A 21,206-nucleotide genomic window follows, 5' to 3' on the forward strand; every position below is an offset into this window, starting at 1 on the left:
ACAAAATTTCATTACACATGCGCAAAAGTAACTTCCGGGTCATTCGCCATCTTGTTGCCAGGAAAGCTTCTGTACGTCTGTCTCCGGGGTTTGACAGCACCGTTTCACTCTCTGTCGAAACGACAACACTAAAACAAGATGGCTAAGGAATGCATGGATGATGTGACATTCAGCAGGTTGCTCAATGACATTAATCAGGTCGGTATGCTCTCGTAAAATGATCGTTTCCATGGTAAACACGAAGTGTCATAAGCCTCACACTTGCATGTTTGCCTTGTTCTAGAATTATTTAAAGGGTCCCGTTTAATTCCATTGTTCTCAATTTTAATTCCTTTTCAAGTAAATGTATGGATTTTTAAATTTAATGACTTACGATGACGGTTAAGTTAACTTGATTTTATCCCTCCCTTAGACCCTTACAGACATTTAACGTTAAGCTTAGAAATTACATTTGTATATTAGATACAACTGCTATCAATTGACGTGCAAGTGTTAGGAGAAAATTATGATAGACTTGTTGTTGTAGGTTTTTTTTATCCACCAGTCTATATTAATGTTAAATATATCGTTGCATTATTATTGTGCCAATACATGTATATATTCTCAATATATAAATAATTCATACAGATATTGAGAGATAATATCAATAATTACCCCAGAATTTCATATGTTAAACACAATATTTATATGTTACAAATGTTTAAGGGAAATAGCATTTAATTTGTTTGCTTCTATGCTTTTATTTGCATATGTTTATTTCAGCAAACCTCATCTCTTGATAAGAAAGTTGAAACACTGTACAGTTCAAGGGGATTCTTTAGTGCTGACCAGGTATTCACTGCCTAAGGAAAATAACATAATTTGATTCAACTTTACATGGTTCTCCAAATGACGAAAATTGTATCATAATCATTTCTTGATAATTTATGCTTGTATAATTAAGCAGAGACCTCAAGCATTAAGGCATAATGCCTTTAAATGATAAAGATGTACTTATGATATATGGTATAACTTTACGATATGTATCTAGTTGAATAATGGTTCACAATATTTTGTCTTCATCTTTCAATACAAGTTTACAAAACTAATGACATGATCATCTGTTTCAAATACATCAATCATTTGTTATAAATGTTATTGACTATTTACACTTGTGCATTCTGATTGACTTTCCAGGCAGCCACAATCTTGTACTCCTATGGAAGTCCTGCAGACAAGATCAAGGCAATCAGAGTTTTGGAGCCTGTAAGTTTGAAAAGCTTACACACCAACAATATAACAAATACCTCAAATTTAAAATTGTTTTCAAAATACGATCACAAACACATTTAAATTATCTAATACTTCAAGAGTTCTGGCATTTCAATGTAATGAAATGTACCAGCAATGTGACAGAAGATGATGTCTACACATTAAAGAAGGTACTGTAAAACAGGTATAAAACTTAAACTTTACTTTTGTCAACATTATAATAATGTTTAAAGCGACAAGCTGTCAATATTCTCTATTTACACTATGCATGAATTGATTATATGACTTATATGTGTTGTAGAGACTTTGTCAAATGACATGTAAAGATGCCAGAGATATCATTGGGGCGGTCAGTGTTCATAACGACAAATTAATTGTGTTGGACTGTATAAAAAGGTAAGACTTTACTTCTTCTCACTACTTAATTTTTGGATTGAAAGAATAAATCCTTCTCCCAAAATTTTGTGTAAAACTAGAACTTCCTATCTTGGCTTTGTATTTTCTTTGCAATCAAATGGAAACCGAACTACATAAAGAGATAATGAAATGTTTGCCTTCATTCTTTAATTTAGAGTTGTCTTTCTTCCTTTTGCCCACTTAGATACTGACTGACTAAATTACTTAATATATAATTCCTATTTGATTGTGCAGCAATTTATCAATTTGAAACAAGATAAAGATATGATGTACTATATAGCTTACATACTATATTACTCAATCTACAGTTGATAGACGTGTGGATGAAAACCTTCTTTTTCTTCTGAAGCGGTATTTGTTCAATATTTCTTTTTTAAAGGATCAAAATCACTCTAAATAATCTATGTTCTTATTGTAGATATATTTAATCTTTGGTAATGTACACTACATCTAGTACCTAGTTGAATTTTTATTTTGATATTTATTTGTATATTATATCAAATTATATCGAAGACTCAAAGCTTTATTGTATTTTCAATTATTAAATAGTAAATACCTACCGGCATTTGATATACCCGGTATATATTGAAAGAAGTATTTTCTGATGAATTTACATGTAATTAATTTGAAGAAAATATTTGCATTTATTTTTGTAATTACATTATATATTTAATTTAAAGTTTGATTGGATTGTTCTGATTAAACAAGTGTTTTCAATTTGGTAACTATAATATATTACATTTTGTGAGGATTACTTTAATCTGACCATGCATGTTATAAATGCTGCATGAATTATTAGAAGGAATGGCTTTGAGACATAGAAATAAAACTTGGTGTTAGATAGACCATAGATTTCACAATTTACAGTTGAACTTTGGATGTTTAGAATTATAAGTTTTATGAATATATTGAAATTGAAATATTTTTTAATGAAATCTTCAAGATTTTCAGACATTATAAATATATATATATATAAGTAAAAAAGAACCATGTCCATGTGATGGTTTCCATATACATAAAAAGAAAACACAACTATAAAACAGTTTTTTCCTCCCTAGCGCTTTCTCGGCTCATGCCGGTCTTCAGGGGTTTGAATTCTTTTATTTGTAAAACATGACGTCATAGTACAATGACGTCATAGTAAGATTACGTCATGACATGGTACATAAAGATATTGTGAATGGTTCTGGAAGAAACTAACAAAAACATGAGGACAAAATAAAAACTAATATGAAGTTCCTTTGTCCCGTTCTGAATTTAACACAGGTTTCATAAGTTACATGACAATGTTCGTTTACTGTTAAATATCTGAGATGGTCTGTTTTGGTTTGTTGTCGGTGTAATGTAACTCTCTTTCTCAATTCCATTCCTGTCTGACCAATATAAAAATCAGTAAACGAACATTGTCATATGTGTGCTAATTATAACTTTTTTATTTTACCAATATATCAATGTCTAATTCAGATCTTTTAAAAAGAGAAAATAAAGAAATGTATTTCATTCAACTTATGAAACCTGTGTTAAATTCAGAACGGGACAAAGGAACTTCATATTAGTTTTTATTTTGTCCTCATGTTTTTGTTAGTTTCTTCCAGGACCATTCACAATATCTTTATGTACCATGTCATGAGGTAATCTTACTATGACGTCATTGTACTATGACGTCATGTTTTACAAATAAAAGAATTCAAACCCCTGAAGACCGGCATGACCGAGAAAGCGCTAGGGAGGAAAAACTGTTTTATAGTTGTGTTTTCTTTTTATGTATATATATATACACAGTTTAAGAGCAGCTGGTTATAATTTTGTTTGGAATTTGCAAGTTATTTCTATAGATGAATAATTAGATGAGCACTGTCAGTTAAACACTTTTATAATTAACACATATGAATGTACATCTGATAATCTGTCATTGCTTGGCAGTCATTTGATATTTACAAGATTTTTTGAGATATGCAGATGAAGTCCAATTATGATACTTTCAATTCTTTTGCAATTACTTGTATATATAAATATATTATTTAGACAATTATAATTCATCAATATTCAAAATAGCAAAATGGACTATAAAACTGTTAACATGAACGAAGATAACTCAGAATACACTCCAAAAATGTACTGATTAATGAATTGATAAGACATCTACCTGGTTATTAATATGAACTTCATCATTATAAAGGATATCTTAGGACACTGGTATATGGTGCTTTAAATACGGTAAATACAACCAAGACATTGTATTTGTTTGTAGGTGTCTGTGTGACTATCAAACAACCATGGGAGAAGAACATATACTCAGCGCCTTCCATTTTGAACACGACAAACAAAGAGCTATGCAGATCCTGCAGACTGTATGTTCTGTTTTTTATTTAAAATCAAAATATTATGCAAAAACGGAGTGAGAGCAATTTGAGAAAAAAAAAAAAAAAAAAAAATCACAGGAATGAATTGATATGAAATAATCAGAACATGTACAACTAGCAATATCAAGTTCTTTTCAATTATTTATTTTACATACATATTCATATCATATATGTTTCTTCAAAATTGAAAAGCAAATAGGAAAGTTTTTCACAATTATAATCATAGAAAGCTTTGAATTTTGATTTAAGTCATTGAATAAACAAGTTTGGCCAAACAGTTTATGCTGGGGTAGGTTTCCCTGACAAGATTGATGAGTGATTTTGTGTCTGTTACAGGTTGGATCCTCTGTGTCCAATAAGGTAGCAGCTGGTGGTCACCAAGGTTACGCTGCCCTAGGTGGTCTCTATACACAGGCTCGGCCAATGGTTCCTCACCTTTACGGACCACTTCACATGCAAGCTGAACTAATCCCGGTCAGTGATGAATCCCATTTTATCCCATAACTTTGCATGTTTTACAATGGCAAACCCATGTGACAAATTCCATAGCAGTTGGTTATCGTTTATGTTTACACGCTCCAGTGTGTAAACACCTGCGACGCCTCTGATTGGTCAACTCCAAAATCTCTTGATTCCGATTGGCTCTCAAATTCGGGCTACTTTTCACAGCACGTTTTCTTTTAAATATCATTGTATTTACTGTTTAACATGTAGTTGCTTATTCAAAGTATTAAACAATAGAATATTGACTCTCTATTTATGCACTTTATTTTATGGCGCGAAGTTATCGCTACACATTGTATGGCGTGAGTTTCCCTAAATGAAGACGAGAAAATGGTCACCACTGTATAAATATAGAGTTAAAGTTATGGGATAAATAAGTTCCCCAACGGATGACTGATGTTTATCTAAACTCTCGTTAGTTAATTTTCAAATTTTTAAAAGACACTTGCTAAAGCTCGTGACTTTTCAAAATTTGAAAATTAACTAACTTGAGTTTTATAAACATGATAAACAACAGTCACTTGTTGAGGAACCTCTTTGTATTAATTTCCTGGATATAAGATAATTTCCTTTGTTTTATTGTTAAAACCATGTCAAAAATATCATTTTTCATGTTTTATCTATATAATTCAATGTTGCTTGTTATGAGCATTTCCATTGGCTTAAAAATTTACTTTATCAGCCCATAAAGGAAAAAATGGCGTCGCCGTTTGTAACGCCGCTTCTTATTGGCTGAGATGACGGCGTAATAATTTCATAGACAAAAGAGTCCCAAAATGAATTTTAAATGTTGAAGAGATTATCTTTAGTAAATTGAATTATAAGGATTAACTTGAATAGATTTTTTATGTTATGGAGATATAACTCAAAAATCTGAGTGTACTCTCATCATAAACCGCTTCGCGGTTTATTTAGAGTACACTCAGATTTTTGTGTTATATCTCCATAACATAAAAAATCTATTCAAGTTAATCCTTAAATATTTTACCATATCTAAATAATGGTTTCCATTAGCTGGTCCTTTCCTGATCATAATTAAATTAACTAATTGCTGTAATCCCTGTATTTGGTGTGAAAATGTAAGTTTGAAAATGAAATCATATTGTCACAGAATTACTAGGTTTATTTCAGGACATGAATTTATGATACTGTTAACTAAACGTTTCAATTTGATATCAGGCAAGGAATTTAGGTAAGATATCATTAAGTCTAAGTATACATGATACATATGTTCTAATGGGGTTGATAACAGCTAAGAATATCTTATAATAATTGTGTATAGTCTTGGTAGATGCAATTGGTAACTTTTATAGTTATCAGTGATTTGTTTGTCTTTTTACCACAGGGATATGGTAAGATTGAGATTCCTCCGGAAGCCCAGCCTGGCGTGGTACCATCAGTTTACACTGGACACCCATCCTATGCCTACCCGCCGGACAAGAGTTACGCTGAAGACAGAGGCTATCCTGGCAACAGTACAGTAGCACCCACCCGCACCTACCCAGCTGGGGCACCACCTCTGGGCCACCACAGCGGGGCTCCATATTCCACAGGCTTTCCTCAACTCGAGGCCTAGGTAGAAATTCAAAAATGATTTTACAATATTAAACAGGATAAAAGTTTAATTGCAAAGCTTTCAGAATTTTTGGCTGATCCATACTATTTATACATATATTATATATATATATACATATAAAAGATACAATGCTTTTCTGATTTTGATTATATTGTATTAAATGAATATTTGAATGATCAAAAGAACACTATGTGAAACATAATATTGGCTACCTGTGTATTTTTGTGAAGGAATTTCTTGAGTTATTGTAATAATCTTTTCTCTATTTTCATTTTCTAAAAAACACTTAAAACAGTTAAAGTTTTTATTTTTATTTTTACATCTATGGTTGGAAAGAAAACCTTGCATTACTATATACATTGTATATTGATGATGCTTCTAACTTGTCTGTGATGAACTTGATTTATGTCCTATTTATGAACAAATTGTGTTTTAACGTATGCTGATATTTATAATTATGTGTACAGTACCATTTAATGTGAAAAAGGTGTACTGGGGAAAATGTTTGAGAAAAAAATGTCAATTTCAAAGAGGTATAAATCCAATAATATAGTTCTCATTCAGGTCTAGACAAAAGTTTATTTTTTAATACAATTTGTTGTTTATATCCAAGATGTCCTTGATAAGATTTTATCCCAATTTGCCGCTAGTGCAATCCAACAAGATGACATTTCCAGTGAATTATTTAAATTTAATTAAAATGTAATTATTTTCATCATTATATTTTATAATCAATAATTTGATTACCTTATATGAATGAGGATTGAAATCTCTGTAGTTTGAGGACATCACAATGCCAAAATGTACTTGTAAATTAGTTCATTATGGACATACACACAATCTCAGGATTTACTGGATACATTGTTATTTCCAGGAAATCATTATAAAAATTTAGCGTTGTAATTGCAATTTTAGTGTTGATTGTTTACCTTTGAATCAAATAATGAAGAATTTTGAAGTTTTTAAGAATATTTGATAAGAGCTACCATTATTTTATGAAAAATTCTTGTTTGTCTGGATATTGAGTGTTCCAGAATCCAAGATACAAAGTTACCCGACTTTTACAGAGGTTATTTAGTCTTTGTGAACAGGATGTATGACATCCAAGCGCTTAATTAGTTACTTCTTTATCCATTTTGCTCAATACCTCTCAGTCACTGTTAATTCTATGATGTATATGGTAGTAACCCAGTTACTGATAAAGATATGTCACATATTTTTGTGTTTATTTTTTAAGTATGTAATGTTGTAGATGTGTACTGTCTCCTTATATACATTGTTATAAACTATCAAATATTTATATTTTTGTTGGTAAATATTGTCTTGCTTGAAATATAAACAGATTGAGGGCTCTTTATTATCAGTATTATTATATCACAGTCCATTGTTGTTGTTGTCTGAGAAGACTTTATTATTTTAAAAGTATATTATTTTTTATAGTTTGATGATATGGTACATTTGAATTTTGTAAATTATGCATTTTTAGATTTTAACTGCTGCTATTTTGAAATCTTTATGCTTTAGAAATTAATGAAAACTACATATGTAATTGAGCTTGAAGGTAATAGAATCTTTGCATGTCGTTTTGCATCATGCTTTTTTCAGTAATGATGAGGATTTTATGCTTTATAAACCTTGCTTTTTCACTACATCAGCTATGTATAATATTCAGTTACTTTTTTGGGACATTTGTATATGACAATGTGGTTAATTAAAATGAAACAAAGGAAGTTTATGTGAAAAAATATTCAAACGTGAATTGGAAAAAAAACAAATGGAAATTATTCTGTTTTGCTAATGAGATAGTCTATAATATAAACATATATATAGCCTATCTAATTCATTGTACGTTGGAATTGCTTCCCTTGATCCCAACATTAAGTTTGAAAGACCATCTTATATAAGCTCTTGGTTTTGCAATACTATTATATGAGAAGATAATGATAAACTGAAACCAGCTGTCCAATCACATAATCAGAAGTAATCTCAAATAAGTTTAAATGATGAAACCTTGTTTTTTGGGTTGAATTACTAAGAAATATATTTGCACAGGTTTTCAAACTTACAGTAGCTAGTTAAATATTTATCAATGCTAACATTACTCAACATGCCAGCATATTTTCCTTTTTGAGCACTCCACAGGTTTTAGAACAAACTTCCAATTATATAAGACGATATCATGTTCTATGTGGAAATTAACTTTGTTTTTAGTTTTCTGCTTTGTATAGCTACTACATCATTACTCAACCATAAAACCACACGATATATAGCTAGCACATCTGTTGAACACACAGAAACACGCTAAATTCAAAATAGATTTACATTTATACCACAGACATATGCCTATTGGCTTTAGTGTCATAATATGCTTGTATTGGTTATATGGAAGTTCTTTAATAGCTTGAAGTACAAGTTATAATTACAGTAATGAAACCAAACATCAATTACAGTAATGTGACATTGAATTAGACATTTGATATACAACTAATATCTTTTAGAAGAAAACAATGTTTTATATAGTTTGCTGAACAACTTAAATAAAATTCATTTCTTTAACGTTGATCCCCAAATCCCCTCCACATTGTTGAAATATTGTTCGTCATTACAGGCATAAATCTCTTTTCTTGATACAAGTATTTTTCTGTATTTGAAGTGTTTGATATTTCATCACGCTATTTATCATTGCATTAATTTCAAACTATATTTATTCTTGAAAATCTTGGGAAATAAATCCTATGTGCATACTACTGTCTGGAGTCTTTGATTTCATGAACGAATGTTCAAAATTCAGAAGATATAACAGAATTTCAATTTAACCGGTAAATAAATATTCGCTTTCGCCTTCGTAACTTATACATATTATACAGTTATAACAGTACATTCAACAAAAGCGAGACACATAATCATTGAAATCTATGATAGTTTTATGGGCATCAGTAATGATATAGGTAATATTATAAAAGTCTATTGTTTAAAACAAATAAATAGTTTAGAAAGACAACTTACTAATGCAATTCCTATATGATTTTGCTTTACCTTTTTGAATAATGGAAACATGATACCTTTAGACGACACCGAAGGAAAGACAACAGGCTCAAAAATAGTATTGAACAGTTTTGATAGAATAGGAGTATGTTTAACAAAAAATCTCATTTAGGAGATTTTCAACTCCGGGTGCTTTTCTTAAACTTCTGTATTTGTAAATAGCATTATGAAGCATGTTGTCAAAACTTCGTCATTACTACTAACAGTGCTTATAAATGAAATGTTCAAAATGTCTCTGATATTATTGTCAGGGCAGGCAGACTTTCTTGAAAAAATATAGAAATTTTTGATCGACGTAAGTTGCTTATTCGTTCACCTTCATGTCAGATATTTAACGCACTGTGGTTTACTCTGTGGCTCTGAAGTTGGGCGTCGCTCTCTCTGTAGCCTTCAAATGAATTCTTTGGAGACCTGTGATTGATCAGATGCATATGTTTTCTCTTGAACTGGCGGATATAACGACAGTAAATAGTAACCATTGGAGTATCGAGGATGAAGTGACTACGCCAGATTCAACTGCCAATATTAAACTGATACATAGGTGATTTTCTGGACGGATAGACATTGATCCGTTCAGTTGATTATTTCATTGCTTCTGTATACAGTAATAATAAGAAAAAAAACTTGAAAAATCAACAAAAGCACAAGCATATCTATATATGCACTGTCTAGACCCAGTAGGTAGTAGCTAAAACTAGTTGTATAAGTCGAAGTTCATATGAGTTAAACATACATTACACGTCTGAGCACACATGGGGTATGAATTTCTGAGGCATTCCATCCAACATATGCACATTTGGATACCCTCTAAACCATTAAGCTCGATTTTTTATGTGTCCGTAATTTTCATTCTCTCGCACCAAGAAGAGTTTTTTATATCTTATTAACCATATATATTAACAACATTCACCATTGATAGATAATTTATACTATTCTTTTATTAGACCATTGCTAGAATGTGGAGACATTGTCTGGGATAACATAACATTGGGAAAAAGTAATCTTTTAGAAAACATTCAACTTGAAGCAGCTAGGATCATTACCGGTGCTACCAAACTCACTAGTCATGATCGCTTATATACAGAATCTGGATTAGATACACTTATGAATAGAAGGCGAAAACACAAAATTATTAAATTCCATCAGATTCTTCATGGATCAGCCAGTATTACACGTGTAGGTATGAGAGAAAAATACATATGTATCCATCAGTACTACTCTACTGTCCATCTTAAAACCAATCTGATCTTTTTCGTATATTGCTTATATACTCATGGCCTGTGTTACTTTTACTAATGATCAAACAATGGCCGATTTATCAACAAATTTCCGGTTTTGTGTGGTTGAAAAATAAACACCATTTTTCTCTACTCAGTCCCTGCACCCTTCCCCTTCCCTAGTAAATCAGTACTGTCCTATTGCTTATTAGGATTAACATAAGTATATTTCATTTGTTTATGTATGCAAACTTTTTGACAACCAAGCAAGGTATTCCTTTGGATTTAACCATGAAGTTGAATGTACTTATTTTGCATAATAGAGAAACATTATACCCGGTATGAATAACACATGATAGCCAATCGATACATTATAATGTGTATCGGAGCAGCATGTGTTTTCAGAATTAGCAATAATGTTTGCCTAATGACTTTTCATAATGATGCAAAGCCGATATTTCAAAGTTTACGGGCAGACGTAGTTTGCATCAGTAAGTTAATGAGTGTAACCTAGCAGCTGGTACCCCGGTAATAAACCTGGCGGGAGCGGTTTGAAGCAGTTTCAAAACACATCTTTTATCGAATTATTAATCTAGTAAATACGGAATTAATATTGATATTAAACGCTAAATAATATTTCAAAAAATGTAGTTGTATTTGGTTTGATACCGAATACGGATCTTCGTAAGTATCGTGTAACCTAAGTAGATTACAACTCTTTGCCATATTTTCATACCAGACTATTTCAAAACGGTATACACGATTTTGAAAACAAACAAAGATTAAGAAGCAGAATGGATTTGTAAGATCACTACAACTCTCACAGTTTCAGAAACTTTGCATTCCAAAACGTTATCGGATGGTAAATGATGATTTATATTGTTTATAATAACATCATTGAACAGAAAGACTGGTTATACGTGGTAATTACTTAGAAAAAGTGAAATCGTTATATAATTCAGTAAATGCTCAGATTTTTTTCTCAAATAAGGTCGGTTTATTTAATTGGAGGATATTATCTCCTTTAATTTTTCTCTATTTATTTTGAAAACTACTTTATTGAAAATGGAGTCCCAAACTACAACTTCGGACAACTGAATATTTAGTGCTGTTCTCAGAATTAGTCGAAGGTTTGCAGAGTAGTTTAGATAATTAAAAGTATTACTTTGAAAAATGGAAAGTATCGTAAAATTTGTCGGGAGGATGGTATAGTCAAGAATAATGAAACATGTATATAATTTTGTAAACATCCCGGTGGTAGATCATTTCTGTTATTTAGGATTTCTTTGAAAAATTTAATAACAAATTTAAGTTTATGTTTAACTTGGCATAACAAGGTCGTAACTATTTTTGCCTTTATTTCCAAATATAACATATTGAATTTAAATATAAGAACTACATTTATCGTATGTTTTATTTGTTTGATACTTACATTGGAAATATGGGGTGCCTATAATGCAGTAGTTGAAAAGGTACATTGGGAATTTTGTAAAGACTTACTGGCGTTTGACGCTTTATAAAAATGTTTTGATAGACGGAGGAATTCGATCTTTATACCATTAGAAAGCTAATGATCTGCTCTGTACAATGATATATAACAACCCGGACAAATATTGTTTTGTTAATACTTATATTGAAAATCGAGAAAAAGTCATATTTCGCTAATGTCGCGATTTGTCCAGAAAATCAATAACTTTCATTTAAGAATGGGCGGGAGGTGTCCACCCTTCTTTTCGATGACATGATGAATTCTGTCCCTGAAATTCCTAACCATCTCACAATTCTGTAAATCTACTTCCTGGAAGTGGACTGCATACCTGGGTGACATTTTCATAACATTTCATTTACTAAAGTAGTGGATTTTCCAACCGCATTGTATAATTAAATATCTTCAGCCTGAATCTTCATGGTGCTAGAAAGTCACCAAAATGTAACATCATCGATGATGTCATCATTTTTATTATGACGTCGTCACACAAAATGATGATTTTATATGTACATTTGTACCCAATTAAATTAAATTTGAATACTCCTGCTTTCCAAATCATTTTGAATTTTCATAAAAAGTTTAGTATTGCAAAAGTTATTACCTGTCAAAGTCGGGACATGTTTTTTGGGACACCCTGTATATCGAACTTGGGCGGCTCCCGCTTAAGAAAATCCAACTTTCTAGATTGTTAAAATTTTAGTTCAAATTGTTGAAATCTGACAATTGTCTTGTAAATGAGATTTCACTCTACATCGATTCTGAGAAAGAAAATCCAAAGCAGAATTGGCTCTTCTTTGTCAAGCACTAATTATTTGAACTTGGATTTGGATGTATATGGCTACGTCAGATACCTGTTGATATTGTTTATCTGCCTGTTATAAAAGAAATAATTAATGATCAGGCCTGCTTATTACATGTGTCGAGCCAATGTTATCTATAAAAGCATATGGTTAATATAGTAAGATTGCTATTTAACTCATTAAACCATTACCATGTCAACTGAGAATATTGATAACAAAATTGAGAGTTAGCGATAGAATCAGGAATATACAAGAATATTCTCAGGTGTCATAGATATTGTGTAAATTGTAATGCGTTGGAAATTTAAGACGAATTTCATTTTTTACTCGAATGTAAAAAATATTCAAGTATTAGACAAAAAATAAATAAAGAAATATTTTAGTAAAATTTACCAAAGAAACTTTTTGCTGAAAAGTATTGTAATTGGTTTAGATTTTTTTTAATGCTTAAACTGACTTGCATAAAAAGTGTTGTACATTGTGATACTTTCATAAACTCCAGTGGACGTCTGTCGTTTAACGAAATAGTATTACTTTATACATTTTCTGTCTCTGACTGATGTTATTGTCTTATTTTCTCCTAGTATCTGTAAGTTGATAAGTAGTGTATTTGTATTATTCCTGTCAATGGGCGGATCACCTGTAAGTAAAAAGATGATACATAATGTATTTTGTTTTTGTATATTGTTATGAACGTAGATCAATATTTGATACTTGAACACTTTATAAACATATATAAACACTTTGAGTTCGACATGTGCAGAATCGGTTTCAAAGTTTAATTATTCACCCATAATATGCACATAATATACACATGTAGTGTGTTACAAGATGTCACATTATTTTAATACATACATGATACGTAGCATTCAGTAATAAAATTATTAGAGTTCTGTCGTGAATTCTCATCGGGATACGGTAGTCCTTTAAGCTTTCTTCCATACGAGAGCAGTTCTAATGAGGATGAAACTACAGAGGACGTTTCCCATGACCAACTTTTAAAACGATTTTCAAGAAAGCAACAACTTATCGAACATTTCTGGCATAGATGGAAACATGTCACTTGTGAATTCCACAAAAAGTCCGAACATACGACACAAACAATCACAGAGGGAGACTTTGTTCAAATTCATGACAATTCGGCAAGAGGTAAATGGAAATTAGCAATTGTCAAAGAACTGATAAGAGGCAGGGATGGATTTGTTAGAGCAGCAACTGTAGATACTGCATCCGGAAGAACAAATCGCCCTATTGTCAAACTCTACCCGTTGGAGGTTAACATCAAGGATGTCACAGATTGCACGCCAAGGATCCAAAGAAAAGCAAAATTGGCAGCAGAAGGGAAAATCAAAACATGGACATTGTCAAAATAACTTATATATATCGTATACAAAAAAATTAATTATCTAGTAAATATATCAAACACAATGCGAAGCACACCATTGTACGCTTTTTAATGGACATTGTTTTATCAATAACTTTGTGTAAATCTATACTATAATTATTCTTTTTATGTGTTATTATATATTATAACTTTCCGCGGCCCCGAGAATGTCGTGAATTCTCATTTTGATTATGACGTCATGGTCGATGGTCTGACGTAACGTCATCTCGTAAGTCAGTTCAAATAAAGATGTCAAGGAAGATGAAGGTGTCGTAATCTAACAACAGAACAAGTTCTTTAACCTTTTGAGTGCCGGGGGGCCGATGGGGGCCGATCACATGTGTCTCAGAGTGCCAGGGGGCCGATGGGGCCGATTTCGTGTGTTTCTTTGACACTTTCTTTACCTTAAAAATGATCACGAAATAGAACAATATTTTGACGTCATTTTTTATTACATGACGTCACCAGTGAAGACAGTAGTGGTTGTTTCACCATTGTTCCGCAACTTATAATGTACAGTTTATAATGTACACTTCCCGAACATTTGGTTCTTCTTATATCTTACCATTACTTCATTTTCTCAAAACACTTAGTATCAAGATAAGAATCTGAATAACTTTGATATGTTTTTTCCCGTAGATTGCGGTAAATTAAAGTGTTCCATTTTCCTTTATTGCTATAATTTACGTGTAACTTTTCATACACTATAATTATACCTGGGAACTATTCACGATGCTTTATGAAAGATAACCTCACTGTTTTCGTATACAATTAGCTTCGCATATCCTTTTCTTGAAATAGAACTTGATGGAGCATTTCTTTCCATAATTCATAGAAAAATCATTAAACTGTTACGCAAAAAGAGCGGTCAAACAAAAAGAAATATTGGTAAAGTTCGATACGTGATTTGATTACATGTATCCTTAGAAGGTTATTAATGCGTGTAGATTCCAGTTGTACTCAAATTATTATCACCTGTGAATGTATATATGAAGTATATTTAGTGACCATGACGTGTGACCAAATTCAGATCAAAAATGCTATATTGTAGCTCTGAAGGTACCAAATAAGAAACTTGAATCGAAACGGAATCATCCTGGTTATGTTTCTATCAATTTTCGCAGAAGGAGGAAAGTTTCCACTTCAAAATAAGAAAGTGTCACGGTGCACGAAGTGGTATTTATGATTTTAAGACTGTTCTATACATTTTTTGGTGTTGTTTTTTTTTTTGTATTATTATCAGTTTCGGTATAGGTGTTTTCCACCTTCTTAAGAAGCGTCAAAAAGTACTACGTCATGTTGACACTTGATATTTTGTATTTTTGTTCCTATCTGCAATATTATACGTGAAAGATATGGAACTAGTTACGCTTACCGATACATTCATCATTGAAGAAATTATATACATATATGCATAGTTTAAATCAATTTCTAAAAGAACCCAAACCTTATTACCAATAATGTACATGTAGTATTTCCTGTATTCGATAATTACACACACACATGCGATGTTTTTTTCACAACTTGGTCTCTATGACATAAATGGTTTACTGCAATACAATATGTATACATATACGGACTGGTAAATCACGATTAATGTACCAGTTTCCTTCGTTTAGGAAAGGACATTGCAACGTTTAGTATATATAATATATATATATATGCACTATATACATGTTTATAAGAGCATGTTTAGTATATATAATAAAAGAGCATGTTTCAGAAAATTAATCTCGCTTTTCTGCATTATTTTAAAGAATATGAAAAAAAAATGTCTGTTTCTTTGTTTGTTTGTTGGAGTTTTACGGCCCATCGGCAACTAGGTCATTTAGGGCCAAACTACAAGTCAGGCATTAATATCAGGATATAAACAATCACTGTATCGAAAAGATCAGGATAAGAAAAAGACAAGTAAGAACTAAAACACAAATTGTAAATGCTGATTTTATATATATAAAAAAAGAGTTGCATGGGATAAAATACACATGAGAAAACTCAAGCACAATTTTGAAGAAACGATGAAATGTTGAGTTGATACGATGATACATGTAAGATGATAAAACGTTCATATTTTGTTTAAAATGCCGATCTTCGATAATTGAAAATAAGATATGAAAAACATGGCGGGAAGAAAATACACACATAAAAAGAAAAGCGTGACAAGAAAAAAATGCGTATACTAGATATACACAGTATCAATGCTAAAGATGCATTACTGATTTGATTAATATGATGTTTTTGTATAACCAAAAAGGTATACACACAAAAACATGTTACACGAGAAGGAAGTACTTATGTTAATGACTACAGTATAGGGGAACCAAGCTACATTTGAAAATGTGTATTTGCTTTCCATGCATTAATAATCTTAAAATAAAAAATGTCATGTCATACACATTATATGGTATTTTACCTGAATCTGCTGATTATCTCTGAATGGAAACCGTATAGCTACGATAAAGTAGTACGAAAGACGATTGTTTGCGTGCCCTATGTATATATTTTGTATATGTGTTATTTGAGAATTTAGTTACAGCTTATACAAAGTCGGCCCTTGACGCACCAAAGTGTCCATAGATTATTTCAGGCGTTTTGGGGGTCTTGATAGAAAAACTGTAAAAATCTTACTCCACATGTACATGTTGTAGACGAGGGGCGGAGGAAATCGAGGAGACCAATTTTTTTCTTTCAAAAAACCATTCTACAAAATTATACAAAGTGATATAAAAAAAATAACACAAGATCGTCCTCCATTGCGTTTTGAAAACTGACGCTGTTATTTCATACATTATATATGCATGTATTTTTCCTGGGTTTCTCTGGTGTATATAAGTGGCCTGCGTCAGCAAGGTGTGCCGGAAAGAGTGATACAAGATTAAAGCGATAAGCTCATACGTGTAATATTTTATCAAAGACTTATCAAATATAATTTGGATTATTAGATCAAGTATTAATTTCATTACAAACCTTATGTATGTATATATATATATATATGATAAATACAACTTTTTAAGCAGAAGTCTACAACTTTTTGTCACCAAACTACCGTCTACCTCTTTGATGTCAAAACATTCCGCTTTCTATCACATCTTCCGATTTCCAATGACGAAGCCGTAAAATTTACATTACAAACCAGGCAAACATTTTCTCAGTAACTACGCAAACCTTTACAAAAAATCGTATTATATTTATCTTTCCACTTTATATTCTAAATTCGATTTTTTTTTCTCGTGTATATGTTTTTTGAAAATCCGTTTCTGAATCACAGCAAAATGCTTCTAAAATGTTGCATGCAACATGTAATACAGTTTTGAAGTGTAAATCTATGGATTTTGTGTCATCGAAGGATTACATGTCTTGTGCACTTCATTGTATCTGGTGGCAGCATTAAACTGACTGGTTTCTATTTCACTAAATTACAGGTATTTTTGTTGCAATACATGGTTACACAGACGTCATCTATATTTTACGTACAAAAGAATATCTATAGACTAGCTCTGGGTTATATGACGTCGTAATTGGGAAAACGTCACAATTTGGTCGCTATGATTCTTTGCCGTGGCTGGCAAATTCAAATACTTGGCACTCTAAAGGTTAACTCTTTGAGTGCCACATTGAGAGTGCCAAGGCCAAATAGACCTCTTTGAAATTTGAACATATATGACGTCACAGTAAGTCAATCGACTATCGTATGACGTCACGTCAAAGTACCGGGAATGTAGCAATTTTCGTTGTTGTTTTTTTCTGTTTTTATTGACTTTAAATCAGTAACATTTCCCGACGAAGATTAGTGGAATGCCTGATAATATCATAGTCGTAGAATATAGATAATTTCGTAGTTCAAGGATGATAAAAAAATGATTGCCGATATGTATTTATATGTACATGGGTTATAAAGTTGTGAGGAAAGACGATCATATACATAATGTAGGATGCATATTTGTCAGCCTAACTCTGGTGTTGATATGTTTCTGTTTTCATTGTAATATTGAATATAAAAGAAGTAATTGTTAGAAGATGAACTAAATATTTTATAAGTTCGACGGAAATGAAACACTACTGAACCAAATCTAAATGCATATATAACAAAATGTGTAGAAAAAAGTTTATATTTTTCTTTTTCTTTTTTGAAAGACAAGCATCCACTGCCGATTACACTGTATTTGGCTATCTATATATAGAGTTATGAAATTGGGACTCATAGAGAATGCAATTCCTATAATTGTTAAGAAATTATTTGTTTATAAATACTCAAAAATAAACTAAAGATATACGTATAGATATAAATACCACTGCCATAAAAATGGGATGGGGCAAATTGTCTGTTACGTACTTTTCGTTACGTCTTGCTCTATTATATATGTGAGAGTAGGGGTATTGATATCATACAGATATTAAGAATTGCATTCTTACTGGATATATACATATTTCTTAAAATTGTTTCCAACACATTCTATATATATATATACACTCACCACGGTAAACAATTTGTCGGATTGGAATTACAATAAACATGTACAAATGTATACAATGAATAGCGTGACATTAAAGTCCCATAATGTGTAATTATTTGACATGAATCTTAAAATAAAGCACATATTTCGTATGCATAATAGAACCAGAATGCTTACACGTTGGTCACTTAATTTCAGTAACAAGTTTAGTTGATACCAACATCTGTAACAATATCTGAACTGTTTGTCTATTTCGCTAAATACACAAGGATCTGAGAATAAGATACAGTTTATATATATAGAGACCCATATCTTCCGGCTAAGATCACTCACAATAAGCGGTTTATGTACATCGTATATTCCCTTCTAGAAAAATTATATAATTAATACACAAATGTTAACCGTCATGTTGTGAATGTTTGGCGTCTCCTGATGATAAAAATAATAGTAAAAAACAAACAAACAATTAAAAAAGTCAATATCAGTGAACGTTGGCTTTTGCATGTTTTTGCATGAATTGACAGTTAATGCAGCGAATTTCGTCAAAAATATTTAGTCCTAACTCAGAATCACATTAATGCATCATTCATATACCAAGAATGAGTGGTAATATTTATAAAAAAGTTGTCCTGCTTGAAACATATGCCTGAAATGGCACGATTTGTCGCCATTTCTCCATGAAATGTTGAGTCACGCGACCCTCTACTCTAGATCTGATATCTTCACGTTTATATTTGCATTATCTGGTATACCATTTGAATATCATATAATAATGTATATGTATGTCTAATTGATAAGTCAGAAAAATCAATGAACTAACCTGAACTTTAAAAAAAAAATAAAAAAAATAGAAAACATTTAAAAATCCGTACCAATGGCACAAAAAGTCGTACGAATCCATTATATCAGGAAACAGTAGCTACACTCGCATGTCAAATGTGAGTCAAATACTAATATGTGTCTTTCCCATATATATTCTAGTATATTATATGTATCTTCGAGTTAAATTTGGTTGAAATCCGTTCACAAATAAGATAGGGAAAACTCAAAGGAAAAAGTAAAAGTGCATACATTTTATAGAGAAAACATACATGCCTTCAGACGATATCATGCTATCCATGACGTCATGTTATCTGTGATGTCATTGGCATTGTTGAACCGTTGAAATCTGGGTGAGGCTCTCTGAGGCCCTTTGCCACTCAAGGGAATACGCCAAGAGCCTCAATTGAGGCCCTGTGGCACTCTAAGGGTTAATACATGGCGGAAATGTAGACCCATTCATTGTTAGATTCAACAAATTTACACAAGATCATTAGAGTCGGGTTAAAGATCATTAACATTCCTTCCCAACAATTCACATGAAATTTAATGAATATAAAAAAGGTAAGTCGTGGAAAATTTAAAACGCTTTGATACCGCAACCAAAGATTTTCTTGATACCATAAATAAAACTATAAAGAAATAAAAAACTCAATACTGTCTTTCTGTATACATCTAGATATGGACCCGAAATACTATTCCGGATTCAGAGTTTACTATTAGTAATCATGATCAATTATTTTTTTGGAAACCCCTATATTGGAATCAGAGGAAAACAATCTCTTACTCGTCATTTATTAAAAAGCAAAGTAGGTTAAGGAAAAGAAAATCTCATGAACGAAAGTCAGCATTAGAAAATCAGATGATATAGATGTACAAAAGTTTGAGTCAGAAAAAAAAAGATTTAGAGGACATTCGAAACAATCGCTGCGAAAATTAAAAAGATCGCTGCGAAAATTATATATTTGATTTAAACATATTTTATTTGAAATATACAAATGGGATAAGACACAAGTTGCAAACTTATAATTCCGTCTTCTCCCGTAAAAATAATGATGATATATACATTTGACCGCAAATATTAAACAAAATGATGATTAAATAACGCACAAAACTAGCTTTGAGATAAAATTAACGATGAAGTTCAAGCATGATGAAATTTTCTCTGTACCCTCATGTCTTTATAAAATAAAATTACTGTAAAATACAGAATCAATTAACATCATTAAATGCATAAAATGTCAAATATTAGAAATACTTGAATAGATACATTCAACAGTAAATTTATATAGGATCCATGGAGTTAACTTCTAGTACATGTTTATGTCAATTATATCAATTGTAATAACTAATCCATTCTCTTTACCTTCATGTACCGGTTTTTACAATATGAATACAATTTAAATGAGATATGGTATCGAAAAGTGTATTATAGATTATTATAAGGACATTTTCCCCCCAAAGAATTGATTAAATAAACAAAAATATTTGACAATTTAGTGATTCGAACACTGAACAACTCATACGCAGTTACGAGGAAGAGAAAAGATAGGATCCAAAAATTTAGTCGTCTTTACGATCATATCCGGCACAATACTTACGCTCTACCTGCAGGGCCTTTATGTTTCCTAATGCCTCCCTTGGCACCGCCTCACTTTTGGCCTTGAGTTGAGCGTTTGCCCCTGTGAGGTAGGCTCTGGGTTCTGTCCCCTGGCCGAGACACACCAACGTCTATAATAGTGATTGTTTCTGCTCCTGCTCAGCGCTCAGCAAACAGGTAGTGGGCCGACTGGTTCGCCCGTTGTCAGTATAACTTGACCGGGTGTGTTGTGTTACTTGGTGTCTTCGGCGGCATGCTTCAATGATATAGCACTATAAAAAGGGCAA

General features: G+C 31.7%; 1 protein-coding gene across 1 annotated transcript; it reads left to right on the top strand.

Annotated features, from left to right (window-relative positions):
• The first annotated feature begins 10 nt into the window (after positions 1–10).
• On the top strand, positions 11–8,855 carry LOC138315830 (uncharacterized). Its single transcript, XM_069257122.1, has 7 exons — positions 11–198; positions 763–831; positions 1,177–1,245; positions 1,553–1,647; positions 3,920–4,019; positions 4,368–4,505; positions 5,881–8,855. The coding sequence occupies exons 1-7, from the start codon at positions 139–141 to the stop codon at positions 6,109–6,111; spliced, it is 762 nt and encodes a 253-aa protein (XP_069113223.1). The 5' UTR covers positions 11–138; the 3' UTR covers positions 6,112–8,855.
• Positions 8,856–21,206: the final 12,351 nt, after the last annotated feature.

Source organism: Argopecten irradians, chromosome 2 (genome assembly GCF_041381155.1).
Source record: "Argopecten irradians isolate NY chromosome 2, Ai_NY, whole genome shotgun sequence".
NCBI classification, from domain to species: Eukaryota; Metazoa; Mollusca; class Bivalvia; order Pectinida; family Pectinidae; genus Argopecten; species Argopecten irradians.